The 22748-nt window shown below is 37.4% G+C and overlaps 3 protein-coding genes and 1 pseudogene across 6 annotated transcripts; 1 reads left to right on the forward strand and 3 right to left on the reverse strand.

Annotated features, from left to right (window-relative positions):
* Window positions 1-7166: 7166 nt before the first annotated feature.
* LOC113040078 (hydroxysteroid 11-beta-dehydrogenase 1-like protein) lies at window positions 7167-12139 on the reverse strand. Its single transcript, XM_026198326.1, has 6 exons — window positions 11737-12139; window positions 9945-10075; window positions 9662-9865; window positions 9364-9457; window positions 9110-9275; window positions 7167-8606 (listed from the first exon to the last, which is right to left on the reverse strand). Exons 1-6 carry the CDS (start codon window positions 11819-11821, stop codon window positions 8393-8395), a joined length of 894 nt encoding a protein of 297 aa, XP_026054111.1. The 5' UTR covers window positions 11822-12139; the 3' UTR covers window positions 7167-8392.
* A 346-nt stretch (window positions 12140-12485) lies between these two features.
* On the forward strand, window positions 12486-16347 carry LOC113040079 (MICOS complex subunit MIC13-like). Of its 4 annotated transcripts, XM_026198330.1 has the most exons (5): window positions 12486-12604; window positions 13166-13322; window positions 13853-13904; window positions 15457-15515; window positions 15783-16347. In XM_026198330.1, exons 1-4 carry the CDS (start codon window positions 12558-12560, stop codon window positions 15468-15470), a joined length of 270 nt encoding a protein of 89 aa, XP_026054115.1. In that variant the 5' UTR covers window positions 12486-12557; the 3' UTR covers window positions 15471-15515; window positions 15783-16347. The 4 variants fall into 4 exon arrangements, with proteins under 4 accessions (XP_026054115.1, XP_026054112.1, XP_026054113.1 ...); XM_026198327.1 differs by lacking the exon at window positions 15457-15515 and having other exon boundaries at window positions 12491-12604; XM_026198328.1 differs by lacking the exon at window positions 15457-15515 and having other exon boundaries at window positions 12502-12693.
* Window positions 16348-17728: 1381 nt separating this feature from the next.
* LOC113040537 (serine protease 57-like) lies at window positions 17729-19410 on the reverse strand (annotated as a pseudogene).
* Window positions 19411-19778: 368 nt separating this feature from the next.
* On the reverse strand, window positions 19779-21745 carry LOC113040684 (granzyme-like protein 1). The gene is made up of 5 exons (XM_026198961.1): window positions 21382-21745; window positions 21129-21276; window positions 20844-20979; window positions 20490-20762; window positions 19779-20269 (listed from the first exon to the last, which is right to left on the reverse strand). Exons 1-5 carry the CDS (start codon window positions 21437-21439, stop codon window positions 20117-20119), a joined length of 768 nt encoding a protein of 255 aa, XP_026054746.1. The 5' UTR covers window positions 21440-21745; the 3' UTR covers window positions 19779-20116.
* Window positions 21746-22748: the final 1003 nt, after the last annotated feature.

Raw genomic sequence — 22748 nt, forward strand, 5'->3', positions numbered from 1 at the left:
TTTCTGTCTTTGAAGCTGTAGGCTACCATTTCTTTCCTTTTCATTATTTATTTATTTTTAAGACCAACATGTAACTTTTTAAAAACAACATTCTTCAACCGTTGAAGGCAACCAACATATAAAGATACACCTTAATTAAGGTACAAATATGTACAGTACAGTAAAGAGTTCAGCAGCTCTGTGTGAATGAATAGAGGATGAATAACAAGGACTTGCTGAACAGATGGACGTGTGTGTACTGTATGTCTGTTAGGAAGGGAGCTAAAGCTGGGAAAAGGAGAGTAAAAACAAGGCCCTGTCAATTAGTTGCATCTAATCAGTGACTGTTTAATAAGACACATCTCTCTCTCTCTCTGTCCAGTACTGCACTGCGCTTGAACCTGCCCTGGATGCCAACAGCAGACAATTATAAACCTCGTGAGGCGCTCACTGCACAGAGAGGGGGGACGGACGGAGTCGCGCACTGAACTCCTGACCCTCTTCACACACCAAGCGTCTGTTGTGGACTCCGGGAGGTGCAAGATGGGTCACAGCAAGCTGTGAAGGGGAGACCGGAGCTGGGGGAGACTGGGGCATTGGAGGGAGGCATAGAGAGGGGGTGGATGGAGGGAAACAGTAGCTACTGTGTAGAGAGATTACCCTGCTACTGTGCCACCATCAAAGCCACAACTGAGATGGAGTATATGTATGCCATATCATCTGCAGACAAGTCGGTGATCGGATCATTTATGTTCTGCAATGGCTATTTGCTGTACTTTAGGTTCATATTACTAAAGGAATAATTCACCCACTAGGGGTATTACTGAAAAAAATAAAAAATAAATCAGTATTTGCTTGTGTGAGCCACAGACCTTATTTTCAGCATTTAAAGGGACGGTTCACCCAAAAACTCTGTCATTAATTACTCACCCACATGTCGTTCAAAACACATAAGACCTTGATTAATCCTTGGAGCACAATTTAAGATATTTTTGATGAAATCTGAGAGCGTTTGCCCCTGCATAGACATCAACTCAACTGGAACATTCAAGACCCAGAAAGGTAGTATGGACATTGATAAAATAGTCCATGTGTCAGTGGTTTAACCGTTATATTCATGTTATGAAGCTACGAGAATACTTTTTGAATACTCTTTGACCTTACTCAACAATTTCTCTTTTGTGTCAGACTGTGACGCATGTTCACAACATGCATGCATGTGCATTCCTCTGTTTGTAAACAAGGCGCAGTGTATTCACGTTCTACATCAAAACGCCAGTTCCCTGAATCAACAGCATCACACAAATGCATCATGGTACTCTCCTGAATGGCGGCGGAGACTGAACCAGAAGAGAAGAAATTGTTGAATAAAGTTCACAAAAAGTATTCTTTACAGCTTCACAACGTAATGGTTGAACCATTTATGTCACTAAGACTATTTTAACAATGTCCTTACTGCTTTTCTGGGCCTTGAACGTGTCAGTCGAGTTGCTGTCTGAGGGTCTTTTATCAAAAACATCTCAAATTGTTTTCCAAAGATGGTTTACAGGTTTTAAACGACACGAGGGTGAGTAATTAATGACAGAATTTAAATTTTTGGTTTAACTAACCCTTTAAAACCAACCCATAAAAAAAAAAAAACACATTGACTAAAGAACGATGAAACTGGAAATGTTAAAATGCGCATTTCCAGTTTGGACTACATAAATTTCTCATCCCTAAAGCACTTTATAATTTGTATTTAATTTAATTTTTATCATGAGGATGCCCATTTTTGGGTGAACTATCCCTTTAAGAAGTGAACTCTGCATGGAATGGCTTTTTAATGTTTCGTTATTCTCATCAGTAGGGGGCAATCTTAAAATGTATGATAAAAAGTGAATATTAAGTGGAAATATCAGCATTAAAAGCTCAGTAAGCAGTAAGCGACAATTTCCATGTTGACATACACTAAGTCTTAGCTACAATTTTGCCTTTTTCCCTCTATTATTTTTAGGTGGTAATCAACAACATATTAGAGCTTAACTAAGCCTATGTATTGTCTGTTTTCTTTTTTTTATGTGAAGAGTTCACTCCCACAAAGTTCACATAATTATCTCACAAATCATCATAAATCAGTTCACAGCTGCGTCTTTGTAAGTCCAAAGCCAATGGCAGGGGATGCAGTGTAGTCTGAACAATTTCAGGGTCATCTTTAAGAAAAACAACAGGTTGCCCATGAAAGGTTCGAGTGTGTATGTGTGTGGGACACAGTGCCTTCATGCATAAATGTATGAATACACGCGGTCAAAAGTCACGGAACAAGATGTGAATAAGATACCAAATTGGTAGATCCTGTGCAATTGCTTTTTACGCCGTCATTTGCATACACTTTGAAATTCGTCTTCTGGGGGAACCGCTGCCAGATGTTGGATATTTTCTTTAATCATTTCCATTGGTCCGCTCTCCAGCTGACACGCCGTCTTCAACCGACCATCTCTATGTTTGTCTCTAAGTCGTATGTAAAGATGAAGCTATGTAGAATTATTCTAGTTTAACAATATATAGAATACTATGATACATTATGTTTAAAGTGGAAGTGGAAGTAAATACCTTACCCATGATCGATAGTGACGGTTGATGACATCATGATGGTCGTGTTCAGTGATCTTTTTATACTGTATAGGCTTTATATATGTTTGTTTTTCCTCTTTCTTCTCTGTTTGACCTTCACATCACCCTCTGTCTCCTGAGTCACTGCGCCGAACAACACTTGTCGACCAACTGCTCTCTCTGTCTGTAGCTTTGTCTTTCTTTCAGACACACCTTCCTGAAGAGGTCAGATAGGCCCCAGACAAGCAGACACAGCGCTTCACACGACACACACTTGGGAAATTCCAGCCCGGCACAAAAACAGATGCAAGAGGAAGAGAAAATGCATATTTTGTCTATTTGAATCCAGCACTGAAGATCTAGTTGTCCCTGTCACATGTTAAAAAGACTGATTTCTATTAGTCTTAGAAATATAGGTTGTATTTACATAGTTTAGATTTATTAATTGAGCAAATATGTATGTGGGTATCTAATTGGAAAAATCTTAGTATACAGTTTTTGGGGGTTTTACACTATATATTCACCTGATAAAGTCTAATTTAAAGTAATGGTCTAACCATTTTTTTTCATGGTCACTACAATTACATACTCTGCAGTTCACTGTCATCAGCAAAATGTCATGGGTTTAGACTCAAGACTAGACAAGGTTAATTTCAGGTCACATTTTCCTTTTATACCGTGATCTTCACTGATGATCAACTGATCCCTCATTGACTGTGAAGGATGTCCAGACTGGAGACGTGGGCATGTTCAAGGGTTTAACCCCATTTGCCCTCTCTTTTATTTAGCCTGTTGATTTATGAGACCAGGGAAAGAAGAGAAACAGTCATGTCACTGCTATACAATTCACAAAACCAGCTTGGTGACACCCACTGAAGCCTCCAGTAGGTACAGTACAGTAAGTGCGTTGCAGCTTCACGTATTTGCAGACATTGATGTGTGATTGCTTGGGTGCTCAATGTTACTTTGTTAGTAATGGCCATAAGTCATCTTTCATCAAATGTGATATTTTAGTCAGTTTTACTCTGTTCAGAACGAAATCTAATTTTAGTCACCAGTGCAAAACATGCGAAATTATAATATGCAATAATTTACGCTACGTTTGAATATTGTACAAAGACAAATTGAAAAATATTGTAATGCTAGCAATCCTATTCTGACTAGCATGTGATATTAGCCTAATGTTTTGTTGCATAAATATATTATTAATCTCACATAGGATGTGTTTGAGCTAATTAACGTAATTTAAAATTAGCCCATGAATTACTCACCCTCAAGTCATTTTAGGTGTATATGCCTTTTATTTTCCAGACGAATCCAGTCAGAATTATATTAGAAGAAAATCATATACACCTAGGATGACTTGAGGGTGAGTAATTCATATTCTGGGGTTAACTAACCCAAAAATGGAGTTGATTCACTGTTACGCTTTTATGTCGGGTGGATTCTGGCTGGCTGTCAATATTTCTCATCATTTAACATCTAGAACATTTTTTTGGAAGCGATCTCAAGGATATCATTGGCTTTACTTTGCCATTATCATTGTGGTTGTGGTGTAGACTCTGTTATTCTTTTGAATTAAAGTGATATAACTATTGTTACTGTCGTTGGTGTGAACAGGCCTTTACAGTGGCCAGACGTTTAGTCAGTTCAACCCCTTAGTAATTGGGTTGTGTTCAAAATGCTTACCAAACACCACTAACTAAAGGAAGCCTCAGTTTTTTTATTTATTTTTTAGATTGCTGTCCTTTAACCATTCACCCCACCACAATGACAACCCCTACCCTGCCTCTTCCCTCTGCTCCAAACAAAATTCTTTGGAAAGTCATCTTATATCACCCTTTGAACGTGCATTGAACTGTAAAACCGCCCCATTGGAAACAAAATAAAGGGATTGAGGATAGGAGGAGAGAGAGGGATGGGGGAGGGCGGCGAAGGAGGAGAATTATAATTCTTTGCAGGCCTTTGGTATTAACCCAAACACCATCGCTGTCAGCGGCTCTGGGAGGGAAGCGCAAGGGCCAAACATTCAGTGTTAATTGGCACTTTGTAAGCTCCGAGCCTTCCCTTTGTGAAAGGTGGAGGGGATAGAAGATGGGGGGAAAAGAGAGAGAGATATAGAGAAAAGGCCAGTTCTTGTTCTTGCTGGGCCTTGTTGAGGGTATTTACGGTTCACTTCTCATTCTTTGTTAATTGGTCTTTCTCTCCTTTATGGAGAAAAAGAGACAGGGAGAGAAAGAAGAATTCATCCAACCCCCACCCTGCCACCCATGTGCCCCCCAAAACGGGGGGAAAGAGAAGAGCTAGGGTACAGAAAGATGCGTAATTGTGCATGGGACTTCATTAAGCCCAGATACAGGGAGAAAACATGTCCAAATAATGCCCGCAAACACATTCAGACTCATGACAGATGCCCCCTAATTTAATCAGTACATCACCACAAATACAAGCCAACAGACAACCACACAAATGATTCCTGTAGCTAGCATGAAAAAACAACAAATAAGCCCAAATATCCTTTTGTTGTTCGCCATATCCAATGAAGTACAATCACCATCTGGAAACTCACCCTAAAACCTGTGCTTAAAGGTATAGTAAGACAGCCAGTTGATAGAACCATTCAAGGGTACATTTCCCAAAAGCATATGGTCGCAAGTTCTATCGTTTATCAGCGTGGTTCAACGATTCTGTGTTTCGCGAAAACAGTTCTAACAAACATTCGCAAACAGTGTCGCAAACTTACGGTATGGTTGGAAAACAGCTCTCGACCTGCAGAAGCATAGTTTCTTGTTACTAAGACATAAGGGCTTAAATAAATATGCTCTTGGGCACAGTAAACAAGCTAACATGTAAAAAAAACTCCATTCCATTTAATCTAAATATAAATCCATTTCAATCTATGTATTTTGGCATGTCCTCAATAAGATACATGACATGCATGTGATGTCATTAACAATGGCCCTGTTGTTGAACTAACGTGGTTCAAAAGATGGAAATGTGACCATGTTCGGGAAACAGTCATGAATAGTTCATTTCTACAACACTGCATCATACTATGGTGGAATCAGCGAGTAACATGGCTGTACAGGAAATGCACCCCAGCAGGGTTGCCAGGTTTTCACAACAAAACCATAGCCCACCTTTAGCCCAAAACTAGCCTGATCGCCTTTCGAGCGGGGTCTCCCATTAAAAATCACGTTCCGGGGGGTAAAATATATGATTTTTGGCAGGGTTTCCCAATAAAATACATTTCAGAGGGTAAATATCGAATGATTTGGGTCACTTCAGCCCGCGGACATGAAAACAACCCGCCGCAACCGTGTTTAAGTGGTCGCCGTGATTTTGTCTAGTAAGACATTTTCCTGGATTAACATTACTGTCCAAAAATACAGATTTAACCCAATCTCTACCCCTAAACCTAACCTTACCCATAATTTATTCCTAAAATCAGAGGGAAATGATAGCTGATTAACAAGGGTGTAGAAGCACCTAATCCTGATTGTAAGCCTAAAACTGACATTTGCAGAAAAGTTATCTCTCAATTCTGATTGGTTGACTGGAAACATGTTGTACTTGGTCAAATCACGCTCACCGTGTTAAAGTAGCCCAATCCCGCCGGAAAACCACAGACTTGGCAACACTGCACTCTAGACTGATTTTGTAAATTATACAATTAACAATTATTTTATAAATCAGGCATTGCTACATCTGACAGACAGACAGACAGACAGACAGACAGACAGACAGATAGATAGATAGATAGATAGATAGATAGATAGATAGATAGATAGATAGATAGATAGATAGATAGATAGATAGATAGATAGATAGATAGATAGATAGATAGATACTCACACAGAAACTCACACAGACCCCTAGTGTGTGTTTGGGTCTGAGTGAAGAGTCCTAATTAGAAGAAGGGAGGTAAAGGGTTGCTGCTTTGGCCCGCTTCACAGCTCTTGTGGCCTCTTCCTCTGCTCCGCTGAGTGTGTAAACAATAACAGTGGCCGCTCTGAAAGGACACAGGTGTCAACCATTGTGTGCTTTTTGAAAAGCATGGAGAGAAAGAGGTTATAAGGCTAGAGGGGGGGCTAACACACCCTTTTCATCTAACTGCAAACACCCCTCCTGCGTCTCACTGCTTGACTAGTACTGTCTCACATGCAGTGAACAGGAAATCTAGGTCCAGAACAACCGCGGTTCTGTTTCTAGATTCTGCTAATTGGGAACACTGGGGGGCTTTTTAAAAACTGGATCTTGGAGGTTACATTTTAAGATTTTGCTTAGATGCATTTAAAGTGTTTCTTCTTATGATTTTAAAATGTTTGGATAGCATGGAAATATATTGTAGTGAAACAAACCTGACTGGATCAATGCCTAGTTAGACAGACAGCATGTTAAATCAATAAATGAATAATTCAAACTATTTGTGAACTGAATCATCCGGTTTATTGAATAGATCCAAACAATTGTTTCATGAATCAGATAGATAGACAGACAGACAGATAGATAGATAGTTCACTTCATGGTGATGTTGGACAGGGTGGGGGATTTATTGCTCAGCATTAGGAGTCCTAATCTGTTGCAGGTGTTGCTGGCTGCTATCCCAGCCAGCCGGGCCGTTCCTTCCCCCCGAGGCCCCATCATGAGAGTGTATGTGGGCATGTGTGGGTGTGTGTCTGAGAGAGAAGGGGAAAGTGTTTGTGTAATGTGTAAGGCAGTGCGCATTGAGTACAAGGAGGTTCTGGCTTTGATTTCTCCTCTTAAACCCAGTCAAGTACATGAGAATTGATACAGCCTGGCTTCATTTCAGATCATCTAGCTCTTCTGTGAATTTGATATACTGTGACCCACCCGTGATAATTGCAGGGAATTAATGTGGAGCATCTCTCTAATGAAGGACTCACTCAGAAGAGAAAAGTCTTAATCTTGGCGGTCGTACAACCTAACTACCTCATGGACGAACTTTTGGGACGATGAAAGGGGAACACGTGCAAGTAAAAGAGTTCGTGGTCGCTATTGTCAAGAGACTGCTGCCCTCTTTCGGACATATTGTGTTATAACATCCAAATGCACTGGTGCAGCAATTTTTTTTAGAGGTTTAACGCAACTCAGTGTTGTAATTACACATTTAAATGTGTGATAGTAGTCTGTAAATCAAAGCAGATTTTGAGTTCGCGTTATCTCATTTGCATAATTTGCGGGTACTAAAACTCATAGAGTGTGCCTTTATGGACGCAATTCCTTGTCTAAAACACCATAAATGTTTTGAAACTTCTCATTATCTAATGTACGCTGTGAATGTTACATTTTGTCAGCAGTAAAACTCAGGCGGCAAGCTTTTATTGGAACGTCTTTATTGTCGAGTCTATACAAGATATTCGCCTCAGACACATGGATAATGTGTGTAACTGGTAAGAAAATATGAGGTAAGTTCAGAGTGCTTTACATTAAGTAGTTTAGTATACACACAAACATAGTTTAAAGTCCTGATTACATGAAATATATGGGTTTTAACAAACTTTACAAACAGCTTCTGCCAAAATGTGCATACAGTTTGTGAACAGGCGAAATACACAATGTTTAAACTCTTTTAAGCTTTACAGCAGCAATATGTTCTTGGTAATGTACTACAAATCACCTTAATCGTGGAATGTTTCTCAGTAGGTTAAATGTTATTTCATCATAAAGCTTTATTTTTGATCTTTAACAACAGGGAGAAGAACTGATCAACCTCATGAGCACCATTGGCTTGGTGTGTGTCAAAGCACATGCGCTAATGGCTAATGCTCTGCTCCACACATAGATTTCGATGAATCTGTCAGCTTCCAGTAACTGGGTCCTTATCAACTTGCGGATTATATGTGTAGGAGTTTTGAATCGCTTGATCCCTAAAGTAGGGGAACCAGTCTCTGAAGAGACAGGCGTAGAAGGTGTACCAAGGGTAAAAGGTCTCAGATTGTCGAGACGCTCCAGCTTCGATAATGTTCCAGGCGGCCTCTTGTGCAGGGTAGGCAGTCATATTGATGTAACCTCTGCATTAAACACATAAGAGATATGAAGAATGAGCCTTTTATCAGCAACTCAAGGTGATGTCTGATACTGTTTGAGTTGCACAAGTGTTAAATATAACCACAAATTAGACTTTGTTTGCCAATTTGTTTGTTAGTAAGTAGTACTGAGCTAGCACCACTATGCAAAATTGAAACCCTACCATTTTAAATATTGTTAAATTGTTAAATTTGAACTTTTTTGTTCCTTTTCACTTTTGTCTTTTTTTGTTTTATATTTTTGGACAGTATACTGCCATCTACTGGCCTGGATGCATTAAGTTTGTTTAATAATTTTTGCCGCTTTGTTATCTGTTGTTTGATTCCTTTTAATGGTGTTTTGTTCTACACTAGAGGTATATATATATTATACGTTTCTAAAAATTACTTGTCTAAAAGTTTTTCGAGTCCAGTTTTAATTAACTGTAAATTTGCATTGCATTTATTAGCATAGATAACCAAAGATCTTGATGTTAGCATGTTCTTACTTGATTTTCTCCATGGCGCTATCTGTGTCAATCAGGCCGAGTGTGCAGATGGTTATGGACACATTGCTTTTTTGCATAGCTAGCTCATGCTGCAGGCCTCCAAAGAAACCGTTGAGTGCAAACTTTGTTGCGGCATACGGCAAAGCAAAGGGGCCGCATAATTTTCCTGCAGAAAAGATTTGGCCGTTATTCCAAACATCTTTTTGTTTGTTAAACCAGTGACAATTGTGAGAAAAGTGTAATATTTTCATCACCTAGCAGGGAAGAAACAACAACTATTGATCCTTTACTCTTTTCAAGAGTAGGCAAAGCTTTCTGAGTCATCTGTGCATAACTAAGAAAATTCACCTATAAGAATTGAATGACAAATCAAATAACATGTTTTAGTTGTATGGCATCATATGTAACCCAAATATTAAAATAATGAAGTGTGATTGAGATTTGAGAACTACATTGCTTTTAAAGTATGTCCTTTTTGGTACACATTCGTTTTTGGGGGAACTAACAAAGTCACTGTTGTCGATACAAATTGTTTTCATTGTGATTCTACACCTCTAGCAGCCATCGTGTGTGCTCCACGTCTCCATCCCACATTCTGTACGGACTGGGCCCGATGTGGTTCAGAACCAGGTAATCCAGACCCCCAAGCTGTTCGATGGCGTACTGCACCACGCTTTCAGCATCGGAGGCGCTCGCCATGTCCGCAGGGATGAACAAGGCCCGTTGAGCCCCCATTTCCAAGCACTTACTCACAACCTGAGTTGAGATGAACGAAGCGATCAGAGATTTCCGTGAATCGTGTAAATGATGAATGAAAGATGAAAACCCAACTGACTTGTTTTAGGACATTTTCTCTCCTCGCCGTGATAACGAGTTGGGCTCCTAAACGGGCATAGTGGTACGCCAACTGCTCGCCGATGCCAGTACTGGCACCAGTCACCAGCACCCTGGCACCTTTCAAGGACTCTGAAAAAGACATAGTTCATATGATGTTGACAATCGAGCCATTCACCCAGAGTGTTTTTCAAACATGTCTGTCTAGCACGTTCATGTAGAAAAACAATAGAAATAAAATAGAAACAGCCCTTAACACGACCAATGCATCAAAAGTCAATAGAACTGATGCTGTTTGCATGCCCACCAACTGTTGGGTAAATGTCTAATGCATGAGGCACACAAAATGCTAACTGGTTTGGGAGTTTCAAAGATGTCATTTGATTGATTGAATTCTACAGGGATTCAGAGAGATGTCTGTGTCTTTAGAATCGACTTTAGATTTTCATGCCACTAAACAGAATGCAAAACATAACCAACATAGCTTTAAATTGTCGCTTAGACGGCCTTTTGGTTGATTTCTTGGCCGATGAAATCTGCTATGGAGTCGAGAACTCCAACCGCCAATCTGATGGCATGGTTAGGCGAGAGTATAAATAGAAAAATAACAGTCATTGCATAGAAACGCCTCATAATGCCATAATGGTGTATTTAATGTCCATAAAGGTCAAATGACAAATCCAGCTTTCTAGGTTTATCAGTTTGTTAAAAGATTTTATGTATGGCCTTTTCCCATTAGTCACGTCGATTGAGGGTAGCAAGTTACATTAAACTTCTCCAATAGCCTCTCTGTACTCCAACAAACGCTCTGTGGTAAAACTGATTAGTCTGAGGGCAAAATAAGGCAGTACAACTGCTGCAGGAGAGAGATGTTCCTTTGCTCGTCAGTGTCACACATCCTTTACTGTATACATGTCATTGTGGCCATGTAAATTAAAGCCATGACTGATTCTTGGTGGGGTTTGTGGCAAAATCCCTCAATATTTATACATGAGAAAATATGTGATGATCTGTGGGACACTTTCATAATCATCATGCAAGTTCTTGTTGATGACCATCAAATGTTGGACATCAATTATTATCTCATTCTCAAAGCAGAAAATCAGTTTTCAATTATCTAAATGGGAGATTATCAATTCTATATTAAAACTGTTACGAATTCCCAGTTTAACAGAGACCAGGTCATGCTTCTTTCTTAAACACACTCGTCTATTCACTACGATGGTGCAAAACACAACATTAAAAACAATAGCTAGCTAGCAAAATGGCATAATGCATATCTATTTATTCACACAATTGTTATCTTGCCTTGCACAACACAGCTGATTATAATATCTCAAAGTGACACAAAAAGATAACAATAAATGGCATGACTTGTTAGTACTTAGTTATGTACTTTATTGCTAGTTAATATTGGTTTGTATTGTATTTTCCTACACAGTGTTTATGCTGAATTTGAATGCAGGCTATATTTGATAATTTCTGGGAAAAATAAATAAAATATTTCTTATTTTGTGGAATAAAACCGTATGATACCTGGGTTTTGCTGAATATATTAAAATAATTTAAAGAGGGAATAATGTCCCATTTCAAAATGATTACACAACAGAGAACAGCCTTAAGAGTATTAGGTCAACCACAAATCTTGCCAGAAGAAAGGAAGAAAACAACTATTCTTCCTAAATCCTGGTTTGATTAATCACGGGTCTTGCACATGACTTATGTGGTATGACAGGTTATACGATTAATACATTTTATTACACGTAGACGAACAGAAAGGTAATTCAGCTCACCCTTATTAAATGACGGAGCACTCCATCGAAGCGCAATGAAAGCAACGCATATGCTGCCCAGCAACAACTTGGCATAAAGATTCATTTGAGGAGAGCTGTGGAAGATTAACAAATTAACAGAAGTATGCAGCTGAACCGATCAACTGTCGAAAATCAGTGCTATAACCGAACCAGCAGAGCCGGATCATATGTGTGTCAAAAGCATAAAAGGCGGAGTCGTAACAAAGTTCAATACGATTTATGTGGTGGAAATAATCTTGTGAGCAATAAATGCACACTGTATGTTTTATAACCGGGATATTAACAACCGTTATAGTTATTATTTAAATGTTTATTTTTAATCCAGCGTATGTTTTAATTTGTGTGCGTGTGTGTTTCTAAAATGCAGAACAAAATGACGGAAATAAAACCCAAAAGTCAGGTTAGGCTATACTACATGGTTAAACTAACGAGTATGAATTTTTTTTTTGGCGTTGAAGTTAATTGAAGTAATGTTATCCTGTTAACTTTTAATCCCAATATCACATTTAATTAATATTTGAATGATAAACAATTAATAATAATACTAAAACAAAGCAGCTGACATTAAGTTCAGCGAGTTGTTGTGGCGGCACATTCATCAAATAAATAACACCACAAGTCTATTAAAGTAACTGGTCTGCTTTAAAATCGTTTATTTACTTTTTTTTTTTTTTTCAAATTAACTTTTTATTTACGCGACGCTTATTTTGTCGAACGTGCGGATAGTGAAAGTCTGCATTCAAAACGAACTTCAATGCTAGCACAGCAGTTCGTGCTGCTGGAGCATAGTGCTGGAGCAAATGCCCTTGTCAGTGAAGTTAGCTGTCAAGATAAAGCAACATATCCTGTAAAGCAGGGTTTTAGTTCACCGTTTTGTGCTATTTAGCATAGCTTAACTTTTAGGACCATGGCTGCCAAAATTTTGCCTGTAGTCAAGTTAGTATTATTGCGTTGTTGTATATGCAGCTAATTAGCAGTTAGCATACAAGTGTCAGTTTGGGCTTGAGAGTTATGCTGATTGATATATTTTGTGCATTATTATATTTTATATAGTTTTAAATATATGTATTAGTAATAAATTAAATAAGAATGTGTTTAAATAGGTTAAGAAGAGTTAACGTTACTCTGCTATTTATTAGCAAGAAGATAAGCAGTGAAAGCAATATGACATGAAATATTGGCTTTTTGTTTTGAATTTTCAATTAATCTAAAACGTTACTATACTTTATATATATATATATATATATATATATATATATATATATATATATATATATATATATTATTTTATTTTATTTTATTCTTTTCATAATAACTAATGTAACGTTAGATGGCAAACATCTCTACTGTTTATCTCACTGTGGTTTTTGACTTCGAATGACTGAATTTGTGTTGATGTTTGCTTCAGGTTTGCAACAAAACTTACCCTTGCAGGTGGCGCCCTTTATGTTGCCTATGATTCAGGGCTTCTTGGAAATGGTAAAGAGGGATCTGTCGCCTTGGGACGAGCTAAAGATGCCTTCCCACCTGCTGTGGAGGAGTGGATGAAGTATTTCGGCTTCCAGGTATGAGAAGTTCTGAAACCGAGTTTATTAATGAAACCGAAAGTAGAGCCTTTGACTTTTGATGCGGTGTAAGGGGATTTAAAGTAAGATATAATATAAGCACTGAAGTCATCAATGTGAACTTACCTGATATTTATTTACAAAGGTGTGACAGCAGGTATAAGAATACACTAGAATACATTGAAGACCGGATACTGAAAATGCAGCTTTGCATTGCAGGAATAAATTACATTTTAGAATATATTCCAATAGAAAACATTTAAATTGTAATAATATTTAACAATAATATTGTTTTACTTTATTTGCTTTTAAATAAATGCAGCCTTGGTGAGCATAAGCTTTTAAAACATTAAAGAAACTTTTACTGACCTCATACTGTAGAATGGTAGTATATGACTATTTTTATAACTGATGTGTAATACTGACCAGATACTTCTTATGGTGCTGTCTGTGTGGTATTATTCTGTGTTGTTTTAAGTTGCTTTATTTGAATGTTTTAGTTTTGTTTTTGTTTTTGTGGAATATTTTAGCTTCCTGCCACGCCCAAAATTGAGTTCTCACCACTGGATGCATGGAACTCAGGTAAATAATAATGTATTTGGTGAAAGATGTTAGTATATAATCAGTTTTTACCACACACATAATGTAAACATAATATATATATATGTGTCTGTGCGTGTGTGTGTGTGAAAACCAAACCGGTTTCCGCCCAAATCAGTATTGTTTCTGGTCGATATTGAAAAGTTATTTTTTAATTTTATGCAAAATGCGATATATGCAGAGTTATTAGGTCATGTTTTCTCCCTTTTTTTCCAAACCGCGAATAGTGCCAGTCTCCCTTTTTTGAAGAATCCTATATATCCGCTCATCCAATCACAACGCACCATTCCACGCTCCGTAAACAGTAACAGCCAATCACAGCACACCATTCCACACACTCTAGACAGTAATGGATACACTATTTGAATACACTCTGCATCTTAGTCTTAAGCTGCCTTTCCACTGCACATGACATTCGGACACGATTGTCGCATTTCTAGTGGCAATCACGCAGAACTTTCAAACCTGTCATGCAGCAACCGTTACTTCTGCATATTCACTATGGTAAAATGTATAATTTTAATTAATGTTTGGATATATATGAATGCATCGTCACAAATCAGATGACCACCCAAAATAAAAACAGTACCATATTTTCCGCACTATAAGGTGCACTTAAAAGCCTTTAATTTTCTCAAAAAACGACAGTGTGCCTTATAATCTGTTAAAATGTTGACATTCCGTTTATCACAGCTCCATCTAGTGGCTGCATAAAACAAACCCAGTCAAACGTTTGACTGCAGTATCTTCTATTCTATGCGCTTTATAATCCAGTGCGCCCTATATATGAAAACAGATCTAAAATTATATGTTTCTATAATCCGGTGTGCCTTATAGTGCGGAAAATACGGTACTGTTTTATGGGCTAATCAACGTAAATAATGATTTAATAATTATAAAATAATTATTTCTGCCATAATCATTCTAAAGCATCATTTCACAGAAATAGTGTTAAAATAATAATGTTGAAGTGAAGAAAATATTGGTAATTCTGACCTCGCACCGATAGGTTTGAGTTGTTTTTATTAGAATACATCACATTCAGTCGGGCGGTCGCATATGGTCTAGCCGCAGAAGTTACAATTTTTCAATGCATCCGAAGCTCAAATCAGATCCGAAATTTCCACATATGCATATGATCGGAAGTCCACGCAGCTCCCGCACTACTTTCCATTGGAAATGAATAACTTCCGGTCTGTTGCTTGTCGTTTGTTGGAGACAGTGGAAAGGAGGCTCTACTCCTCTAATTTGTACTTTGTGATCAACAAACAAGGGCTGCACGATTAATCGCATGTGATTGTCATGCACATCTCTTCAGTAAAGCTGATTCTGTGATTAATAGTACCAGTAAATCTCCATTACAGGCTTTTAGATGGAGCGACATTTAATACACAGAGCCGTGGATCACTGACAAGCTGTACTATATCACGTTCAGTGGATAAATTGCATTTGATTCTAAATGTGATATTGCATCGCTTGTCAGTTTAAGTGTCTTTATTAATGCCATTTATGTTCTTGTTAATATAACATATAGCACTAGTCAACTAAAAGAATCTAGCATGGCGAAGATGAATGCACTTCTGGAAGTTGAATGTAAGGGAAAAATCATTTTGGAATTTCTGTGGTTTAATGTGATGTTGTTCATTTTCTTGTTCATGATGACATTTTCTTTTATTGCTGTAATTAATTTATAGCATTAACAAGATGACCCATTGAATTAATTTCGGGAGTGATGACTGATGGATTTATATTTAGTCCAGTGCCTGTATATAATTATTGATTATGATGTAATATAATTAGTATTGACCAAGTTCAGAGGCTGCCAATGTATCCTTCTGATAACTTAATTTTTTCACTCAGGGGTCCAGAAGTCTTTCCATGCCCTATCAGTCGCCCCGTCCACAGCTAGTGACTACACCAAACAAGGCCTCCAGTACGTTAAAGACCTCACAAAATGAGCATTTACAACTTTAAAACGAGTAAAAGTTGCTATTTGAAACATTTCAGTGGATGAGACTTACTCACTTCAAGAATATGTGCATATATGTCACAGACTAAATTCCATTAAGTTTTGAGGAACAACAAGTAGAATGATTAAAAAATATGAATATAATAATGGTATTGTTTATTCAGTTTTTTTCCCCTTTTGTAACAGTTGTAAAGCTTTGAGAGGAGTCAAAAATAATTTGAAGATCATAATATAAGTGTTATCTATATGTGTATTGTTATTCAAGTCTCTTATTTATTTAAGAAATCTCTTCCTGGGAGTGTTCTGTTCTGGTTTAGATGATTCAAGGTGATTTTCCCCTTGAATCATCTGAAATGCACCCGTTTGTATAGGCACTAAAGGACTGCAACTGAGTTTTGTATAGTTTATAATTCCATGTTGCTCTGTTTAATGTAAAATAAACAATGTCAAATATTTTGTGGGATGTAGTTATTCTGCATGACTCCGTTTGCTTACAATTACTAATTTTGTAATAGCTGGTTGCTTACAAGTCCATTGAAGTTTAGCTTGGACTCTATAGAAGTTCTAACCATGTGACAGCATTACTTAGTAACACCTCTCAGCTTTACCACACAGTAATGCTGCATTCATGTTGAGAAGGACCCCAGCTCTTTTCTGCACCTCTTGACTCATTTTGAAAGTTTCTGTATGCGTCGTTCTTACCAGAGCACGTTGATTAAAGAACGTGTATGTGGGTGGAAACATTAGGGGTTTGTGGGTTTAGTGCATTGTGGCCTACGTCCGGTAAACTGAGGAAATGCAGCGAATGACAAGAACCAGGTGTGGGCGATATCTTAATCTACGATCTTATCACGATTGTTTTCAATGCTGATTTTAAAGAGAGTTTTGCAAGTTACTGAGAGAAGTACAAACAGTAGTCTCTACTAGCACAACTAATAAAAGTAAAGTATCGTCAAGCTTATTAAGGACTACAATAATTTCTATAAAAGCTTCTAAATCACAATGAGTGATTTTTCTTTTTTTTACATTATCGGGACAACAGCAGGTTTATTAGGCTACTATCACTTTAAGAACTAATGCACACACCTATAATTATATACTGACACACAGCTTAGTTTCTCCCAGCTATTTACATTCACCAAGATGTAACCTACTTGTGTTGACTAGAATATTAGCCAAGTCGGGCATTTTGACACATTTTCTTGTATGTCGAGTTAAACGCAGCCCAAAATAAACTTTGCATGCCCGTTTTCAACTCCGAGAGAGCTGCGCGGATGTATTTACATACAGAAATAAACATGACATGTTTATAGGACATAAAAGATCACAAACGATCACAATAGAAAAGCATCCCCCCTAATGAGAACTTCTGTTGTTGAGTGACTCATGTGATGGCAAATGTTCTTTCTGGAGCAATTCCTTCTCTCTCTTTTTAAAATTTTCTTCAACCTTGTTTGCTTCATGCAACAACATTTTTGTGACTAATAAAAATCTTTAAATAAAACGGAGACTTAATGTCCTTCAATGAATGGAGTTCTTTGCTATAAAGATTTTTATTCACCTTGACAAATCAATTGCTTGTGTCTCCAGGATTTATTATTTTTTGAAGGCATGCAAGTGTCTTTTCAAACGTTTTATTAGGGCCCGAGCACTGCAGTGCGAGGACCCTATCGGAATTGCTCCGTTTTATTTTTGCAGTTTTGCATCTATTTCTGGTGAACTAGACAGTTGTGTAACTTAGGAAGTGGTGAACTTTAGCAGTGGTTGAGAATCAAACAGCCCCCCTAACTAGTTTCGCTCTTTCTGAAGTGGCGCTTTAGAAAGGAAAAATGCAAAGTCATTGTTTATTGAGTTTTTGTTGTCCGTAGCAGCTGATCATTTTCTTGATCCACTCTTTGTATTTAGAAATTTCAGTGTAAACATTGGGAATGTTTGGGTAGTCACAGTTTTGTGACAGGTTGAAAGAGACAATCCCCACTGCTGTCCCACTGCACACCCACTGTCCACCCGAATAACCCTGAAATAACGATGCGTTTGAGATCAATTAAAATATTGATTAAGACGTACCTGGCAAGCACCACTTTTGGTCTCGAAACCCCCAGCACACAGGACATTGTTGGGGAGTATTACTCCCACTTTTTTCCACATGGTCTGGCAGATGGAGGAGTTGATGGTCAACACGTCTGTCTCCAGAAGATCGTTCACCTTATTTTCATGTTCAGTTGGACGCCATTCTGCAACCTTGCACTTTGTTTTTGGCTTCAGTGGTTTGTCCTTGTGCGAGAATTTGATGGTTTTCACACCTTTGCCATTGTTCAGCTTATTGGACAGCTAATATTTCACATAAGAAAAGTGCTTTTTGCAATTACCATTGAAGATAGGTTTGTTCAAATGTTTGTTTGTTTATTAAAATGTAAATGTATGCAAGTATTTAATTATAAATTAATATTTAATGATAAATTAAATATTGTTCGATTTTATAACATTTAATTTATGAATTCTGTACGTTCAGAAGTATGATATCGTTCCTAGTTTTGGTGTCTTTGAAGGATTTTGCACTATATATCTTTTCAGATTGGCTCCTTTCGGACTGATGTTGTGGGTGCCCAGGATCACAGTCATGTTACCACTTTATTCATAACATATTTAATAATTGCATATTTTCAAACCATTTCGTTGAACACCAAACATATTCCAGGTTAACTAAAGGCTTTCCTTTTATGGCAGTGTGCGGCCGTGAGCACGTAGCTCAGGTGGATCAGGAATCCTCCTCATCTGTGTTTTCCATCAGTCTGCACTGATGCCATGTTCTTTTTGGCCTTTTTTGCCATGATGATATCAGCTCCAAATGTTCCTAATCAAGCAAATATTCATGTTTGAGCTAACAGAAAACATTTCAGTTTTGTAATCAGTAAAGCATTAGTTTGCTTACAAGTGAAACGCAAGCTCATCAAAGCTACTGAAAGCAACAGGCTGTATGCTGCTTTCATTTTGATGAGATGCTGCTGGTAAGACCACCACGGAGGTCTCTACCACAAGACACATCCTGAAAGTCAATGATGATGCAAAATGCAGAATTTGCAATTTTGCTGCAAATACATCTCACTTTTCTTGAATACAAGATCTTCTCCACCATATCTTAGTAAAACTGATGTCTTTCTGGTGAAGATTCATTTCTTTGGCTGCATTGCTCTTGACTATTCATGATGGAATTATTTGATTCCTCTCTTGGTTTGGTCAAACATGTTTTTTTGTAATGGCTTAATTTCAGTTGTATAGTAAAATTTTTCTAGAATATTTTTTTTTTTCACAGATAGATGCAGCACACATCATGCATAGGGAGTCCCAGATTTGGACAAATCATTTTTTTTTTTTGGTAAACTATAGGATATGTTTACTAAATATCACCTAGAATGAAACATTGCTTTTAAACACCTATGTCTTTATCACTGCTTTATATGGTAACTTTTGGTCTGCCACTTTGTGGTCTTGACCTTCTTTGAAGTTTTCAGTTGCAACACTCAGGCTCTTACCATGACCCTGTTGTTGTATGGGCCATTCTACAGAATTGGTCCAAACTGCTGTCCCATGACCGAAAAACACATTTAGAAAGCATTTGATAAGATCCCTCTATTATCTACTGAAACCCCAAATCATATTTAAAATCTAAATAAATTATGATTTTATATATATTAAGCTTATTTGGGTATTTTCAATTGGGAGGTGGGCAGCCTTCCCAAAACTTTTTTTAAAGACGTTTCCAACTCTGACTTTGAACCAATTCTGTAGAATTCTTAGAAAATAAAAACACAAAAATTTGAGTTTAAAATTAAAAATAAATAATGCACAATCAACCCATTTTGAATGTTAAACTCCTGCTTTTACCCACCTTTTGCTGGAAGAAAATGTACTCATTTTGTACCCTTCTGATGGAAAATGTAATTTCAAATGTGTGTATCAAACCAAAATTCAGTCACAGGCATCTGATGTATCCATCCCTGATTTACTAAGTCTATATGTAAATGTGTTATTAATGTAACCCATTATGTACACGAAAGCATGGACATTTTGAGACGTATTTTCTCATAAACAACAATCTTCATGCATAGAGGTGGAAATTGTGGAAATACAGAGACAATTAAGTCATCAGCAAAACTTTTTGATTTGGTCAGTATTGAATGATTAAGCATAATTTGCAAGTGCTGTGGACACAAAAATCTTAAGTTTATTTTTTCTTCATCATTGCTTTGATCCAACGTGCATGTTTCCAAACTTCAGTGTAGATATTCGGTACATCAGGATATTTACACTCCTTTATGTTGAAGGAAACAATGCCCACTGCCACTGAATTGCACACCAACGGGCCTCCAGAATCGCCCTACAATAAAATATGTGAAGAAGATGTTTAATAGAAGAGCATTGAACCATCCCTAGTCCAAAACAACAACAAAAAAATACTACAATACATTTATGTGTATATGAAGATGAGGCTGTGGCTAGTTGTCACACTTTTTATTATTCTTAATTGTCTCAAAACCTTATAGTTTATACACTTAAGGCATTGTGACAACCTGCCTGTCTCTCTTGTATATTCTTACCAAGCACACTCCACTGTTCTGTTTATATCCTCCAGCACAGATGACGTTTGGTGGAAGTCGTGTGATGTTTTCTTTGTATTTCTTCCATGCTTCCTTGCAGTCTCGGATGTCAACAGTTGTTACATTCAAGGCCAAAAGGTCATTAACAAATTCAGGCTGTTTAGTGGAACCCCATCCAGCAACCAAGCACTGGGTATTGCTTTTAACACTGTAATGTTGATGTGGGATTTTCACCGTCTTCACCTTTCCTCCCAAAACTACTTTCCTGGAAATCTGAAAATGCAAATACGTCGTTATTAAATGTGCATGTCATCTTGTGAAAATTTCATTACAACTCAATACGCGTTTCTTTACCTTAAGAAGCATGACGTCATCTCCCATCTTAACGTTTTTAAATGTTTTTGGTATAAATTGGCGAACAACATCAAATCTTTTTAGATTTTTGCTTGGAGAAATATTATGGTCGCCAACAACGACTGTCATCTCTTCACTGGAATACAATAAATCGGAGGGAGTCATACTAACATTCTAATTAATTAAATCACCAATCATAATTTACTCATTTCAAAGTTTTTTTTTTTCCAAGAGCATAGATATTTAATTTAGTGTTAAACATGGCTCCAAAAATGAATAACTTACCTTGCACAGTGTGCAGCTGTGAGCACATATTGAGGATATATCAGAAATCCTCCACATATATGTTTTTTATTTTCCTGCACTGAGACCATGTATTGCAAGGAATTTTTTAAAGCTTTTTTCCCATTGATTATGTCATCTCCAGCCACAACTATTGAAAAAACAAGACAGAGATAACTATAAACTCAAATAATAGTCCCTATAATGGCACAAGTGTGATGTTTGAGGATTAAGAATTACTAATGAAAGAAGCTACCTGTGATGTGCAGTGTAGTCACAGCTGTAGCAAAAAGAATCGCAGTGAAGCCTGTCATTGTGGAACAATGAAAATGTGTCACTAACTTTCTAACTACTCAGTGTAAAAGGGCAAGCCTCCCTTAACACAGCAAACCACAGCATTTCCTGTATGTTTCTTCTGTTAAAAGGGTCATATGACGTTGCTAAAAATAACATTATTTTGTGTATTTGGTGTAATGCAATGGTTTTATGCGGCTTAAGGTTCCAAAAACATTATTTTCCACATACTGTACATTATTGTCTCTCCTCTGTGCCCCGCCTTTCTGAAACGTGTCGATTTTTATAAAGCTCATCGTTCGGAAAAAGCAAGGTGTTCTGATTGGTCAGCTATCTAGTGCATTGTGATAAGCCAAATACCTCAAGTGTGTTATGGAAATGTTATACCCACTTTACCATACTGTGATGCTGTCTCCTAGCACGACCAGACAAAACCAATAAAACCCATTAAAAACGAGGCATTTTGACGTAATTACTGTTTATAATGACAACTGTATACAGTTTTTTTTCTGTGTTGCGTATCGTGCTGCGCAAACATAAAACCATGTCTGCATCTGTGATCGGAGAAACGACAACAACAACAACAACAACAACAAGCGCTACCCTACACTGCTCAAAACTTGTGTTTGAATCATCAGTGGCAAATCCTTTAAATATAAAAAACATACCTACTGTGAGTCAAAAGCGCCCCAGATTGATCATGCAAAGTTGGAATTGCCTCACTTTATAGAAACCGACACCGGCATTGTAGGCTACTCTCTCAGGAAACAGTCCTCGTCCTTCAAAAAATTGTGCTGCACACATCTGAATATTTGGGTTGAACTGTTCCGGAAAAAAAGTTGTAAATACAACTTACCCACTGATTTCTAATTGTGTCCTCTTTTGGATGGCCAAAGTACAAATACTACAGTGAGAATCAAAGTTACGCCTTCTTTCTTTGTGTGAACATTTGGGCAGCGTTATGCAAATCTTCCCACATAGTGAGGTAGACATGTGGGGGTGTGTTAGAATGAGCCATTTTAGGAGGGGGCGTAGTTGACCCCTTAACTTTGATAAAGAATATCTCTGGATTTAAGTCTCTCTCTGGACTTTAGTCTTTGCAACTTTATAGATCTTCTTTGTGCACCAAGAGCTTGTAACACTCCAAAGAGAAATGATATGACCCCTTTAATTAAACATAAAGTGTGAAAAGTATTATGATAAAATGAGAATTCCTGTTAATTCACCTAAAAATTTAAATTGTCATAATTTTGTCATCATCATGTCATTCCAAACCTGTAATATTTTATTTCTTCTGTGGAACACATACTTCGAAATACTGAAACTGTG

This window comes from Carassius auratus, chromosome 22, assembly GCF_003368295.1.
Source record: "Carassius auratus strain Wakin chromosome 22, ASM336829v1, whole genome shotgun sequence".
Taxonomy (NCBI): domain Eukaryota; kingdom Metazoa; phylum Chordata; class Actinopteri; order Cypriniformes; family Cyprinidae; genus Carassius; species Carassius auratus.

Excerpts from the sequence above, each read along its gene's own strand:
- LOC113040079 (XM_026198327.1), top strand. The coding sequence starts at position 12,558 with ATGCCCTTGTCAGTGAAGTTAGCTGTCAAGATAAAGCAACATATCCT. Across the intron at positions 12,605-13,165 it reads AAGATAAAGCAACATATCCT|GTTTGCAACAAAACTTACCC; the intron begins GTAAAGCAGGGT and ends TGTTTGCTTCAG. Across the intron at positions 13,905-15,782 it reads ACTGGATGCATGGAACTCAG|GGGTCCAGAAGTCTTTCCAT; the intron begins GTAAATAATAAT and ends TTTTTCACTCAG.
- LOC113040684 (XM_026198961.1), bottom strand. The coding sequence starts at position 21,439 with ATGACAGGCTTCACTGCGATTCTTTTTGCTACAGCTGTGACTACACTG. Across the intron at positions 21,277-21,381 it reads GACTACACTGCACATCACAG|TTGTGGCTGGAGATGACATA; the intron begins GTAGCTTCTTTC and ends TTTTTTCAATAG. Across the intron at positions 20,980-21,128 it reads ACAGCTGCACACTGTGCAAG|TGAAGAGATGACAGTCGTTG; the intron begins GTAAGTTATTCA and ends ATTGTATTCCAG.
- LOC113040078 (XM_026198326.1), bottom strand. The coding sequence starts at position 11,821 with ATGAATCTTTATGCCAAGTTGTTGCTGGGCAGCATATGCGTTGCTTTC. Across the intron at positions 9,276-9,363 it reads TGTTGTTTCTTCCCTGCTAG|GAAAATTATGCGGCCCCTTT; the intron begins GTGATGAAAATA and ends TCTTTTCTGCAG. Across the intron at positions 8,607-9,109 it reads AGCGCCATGGAGAAAATCAA|AGGTTACATCAATATGACTG; the intron begins GTAAGAACATGC and ends TGTTTAATGCAG.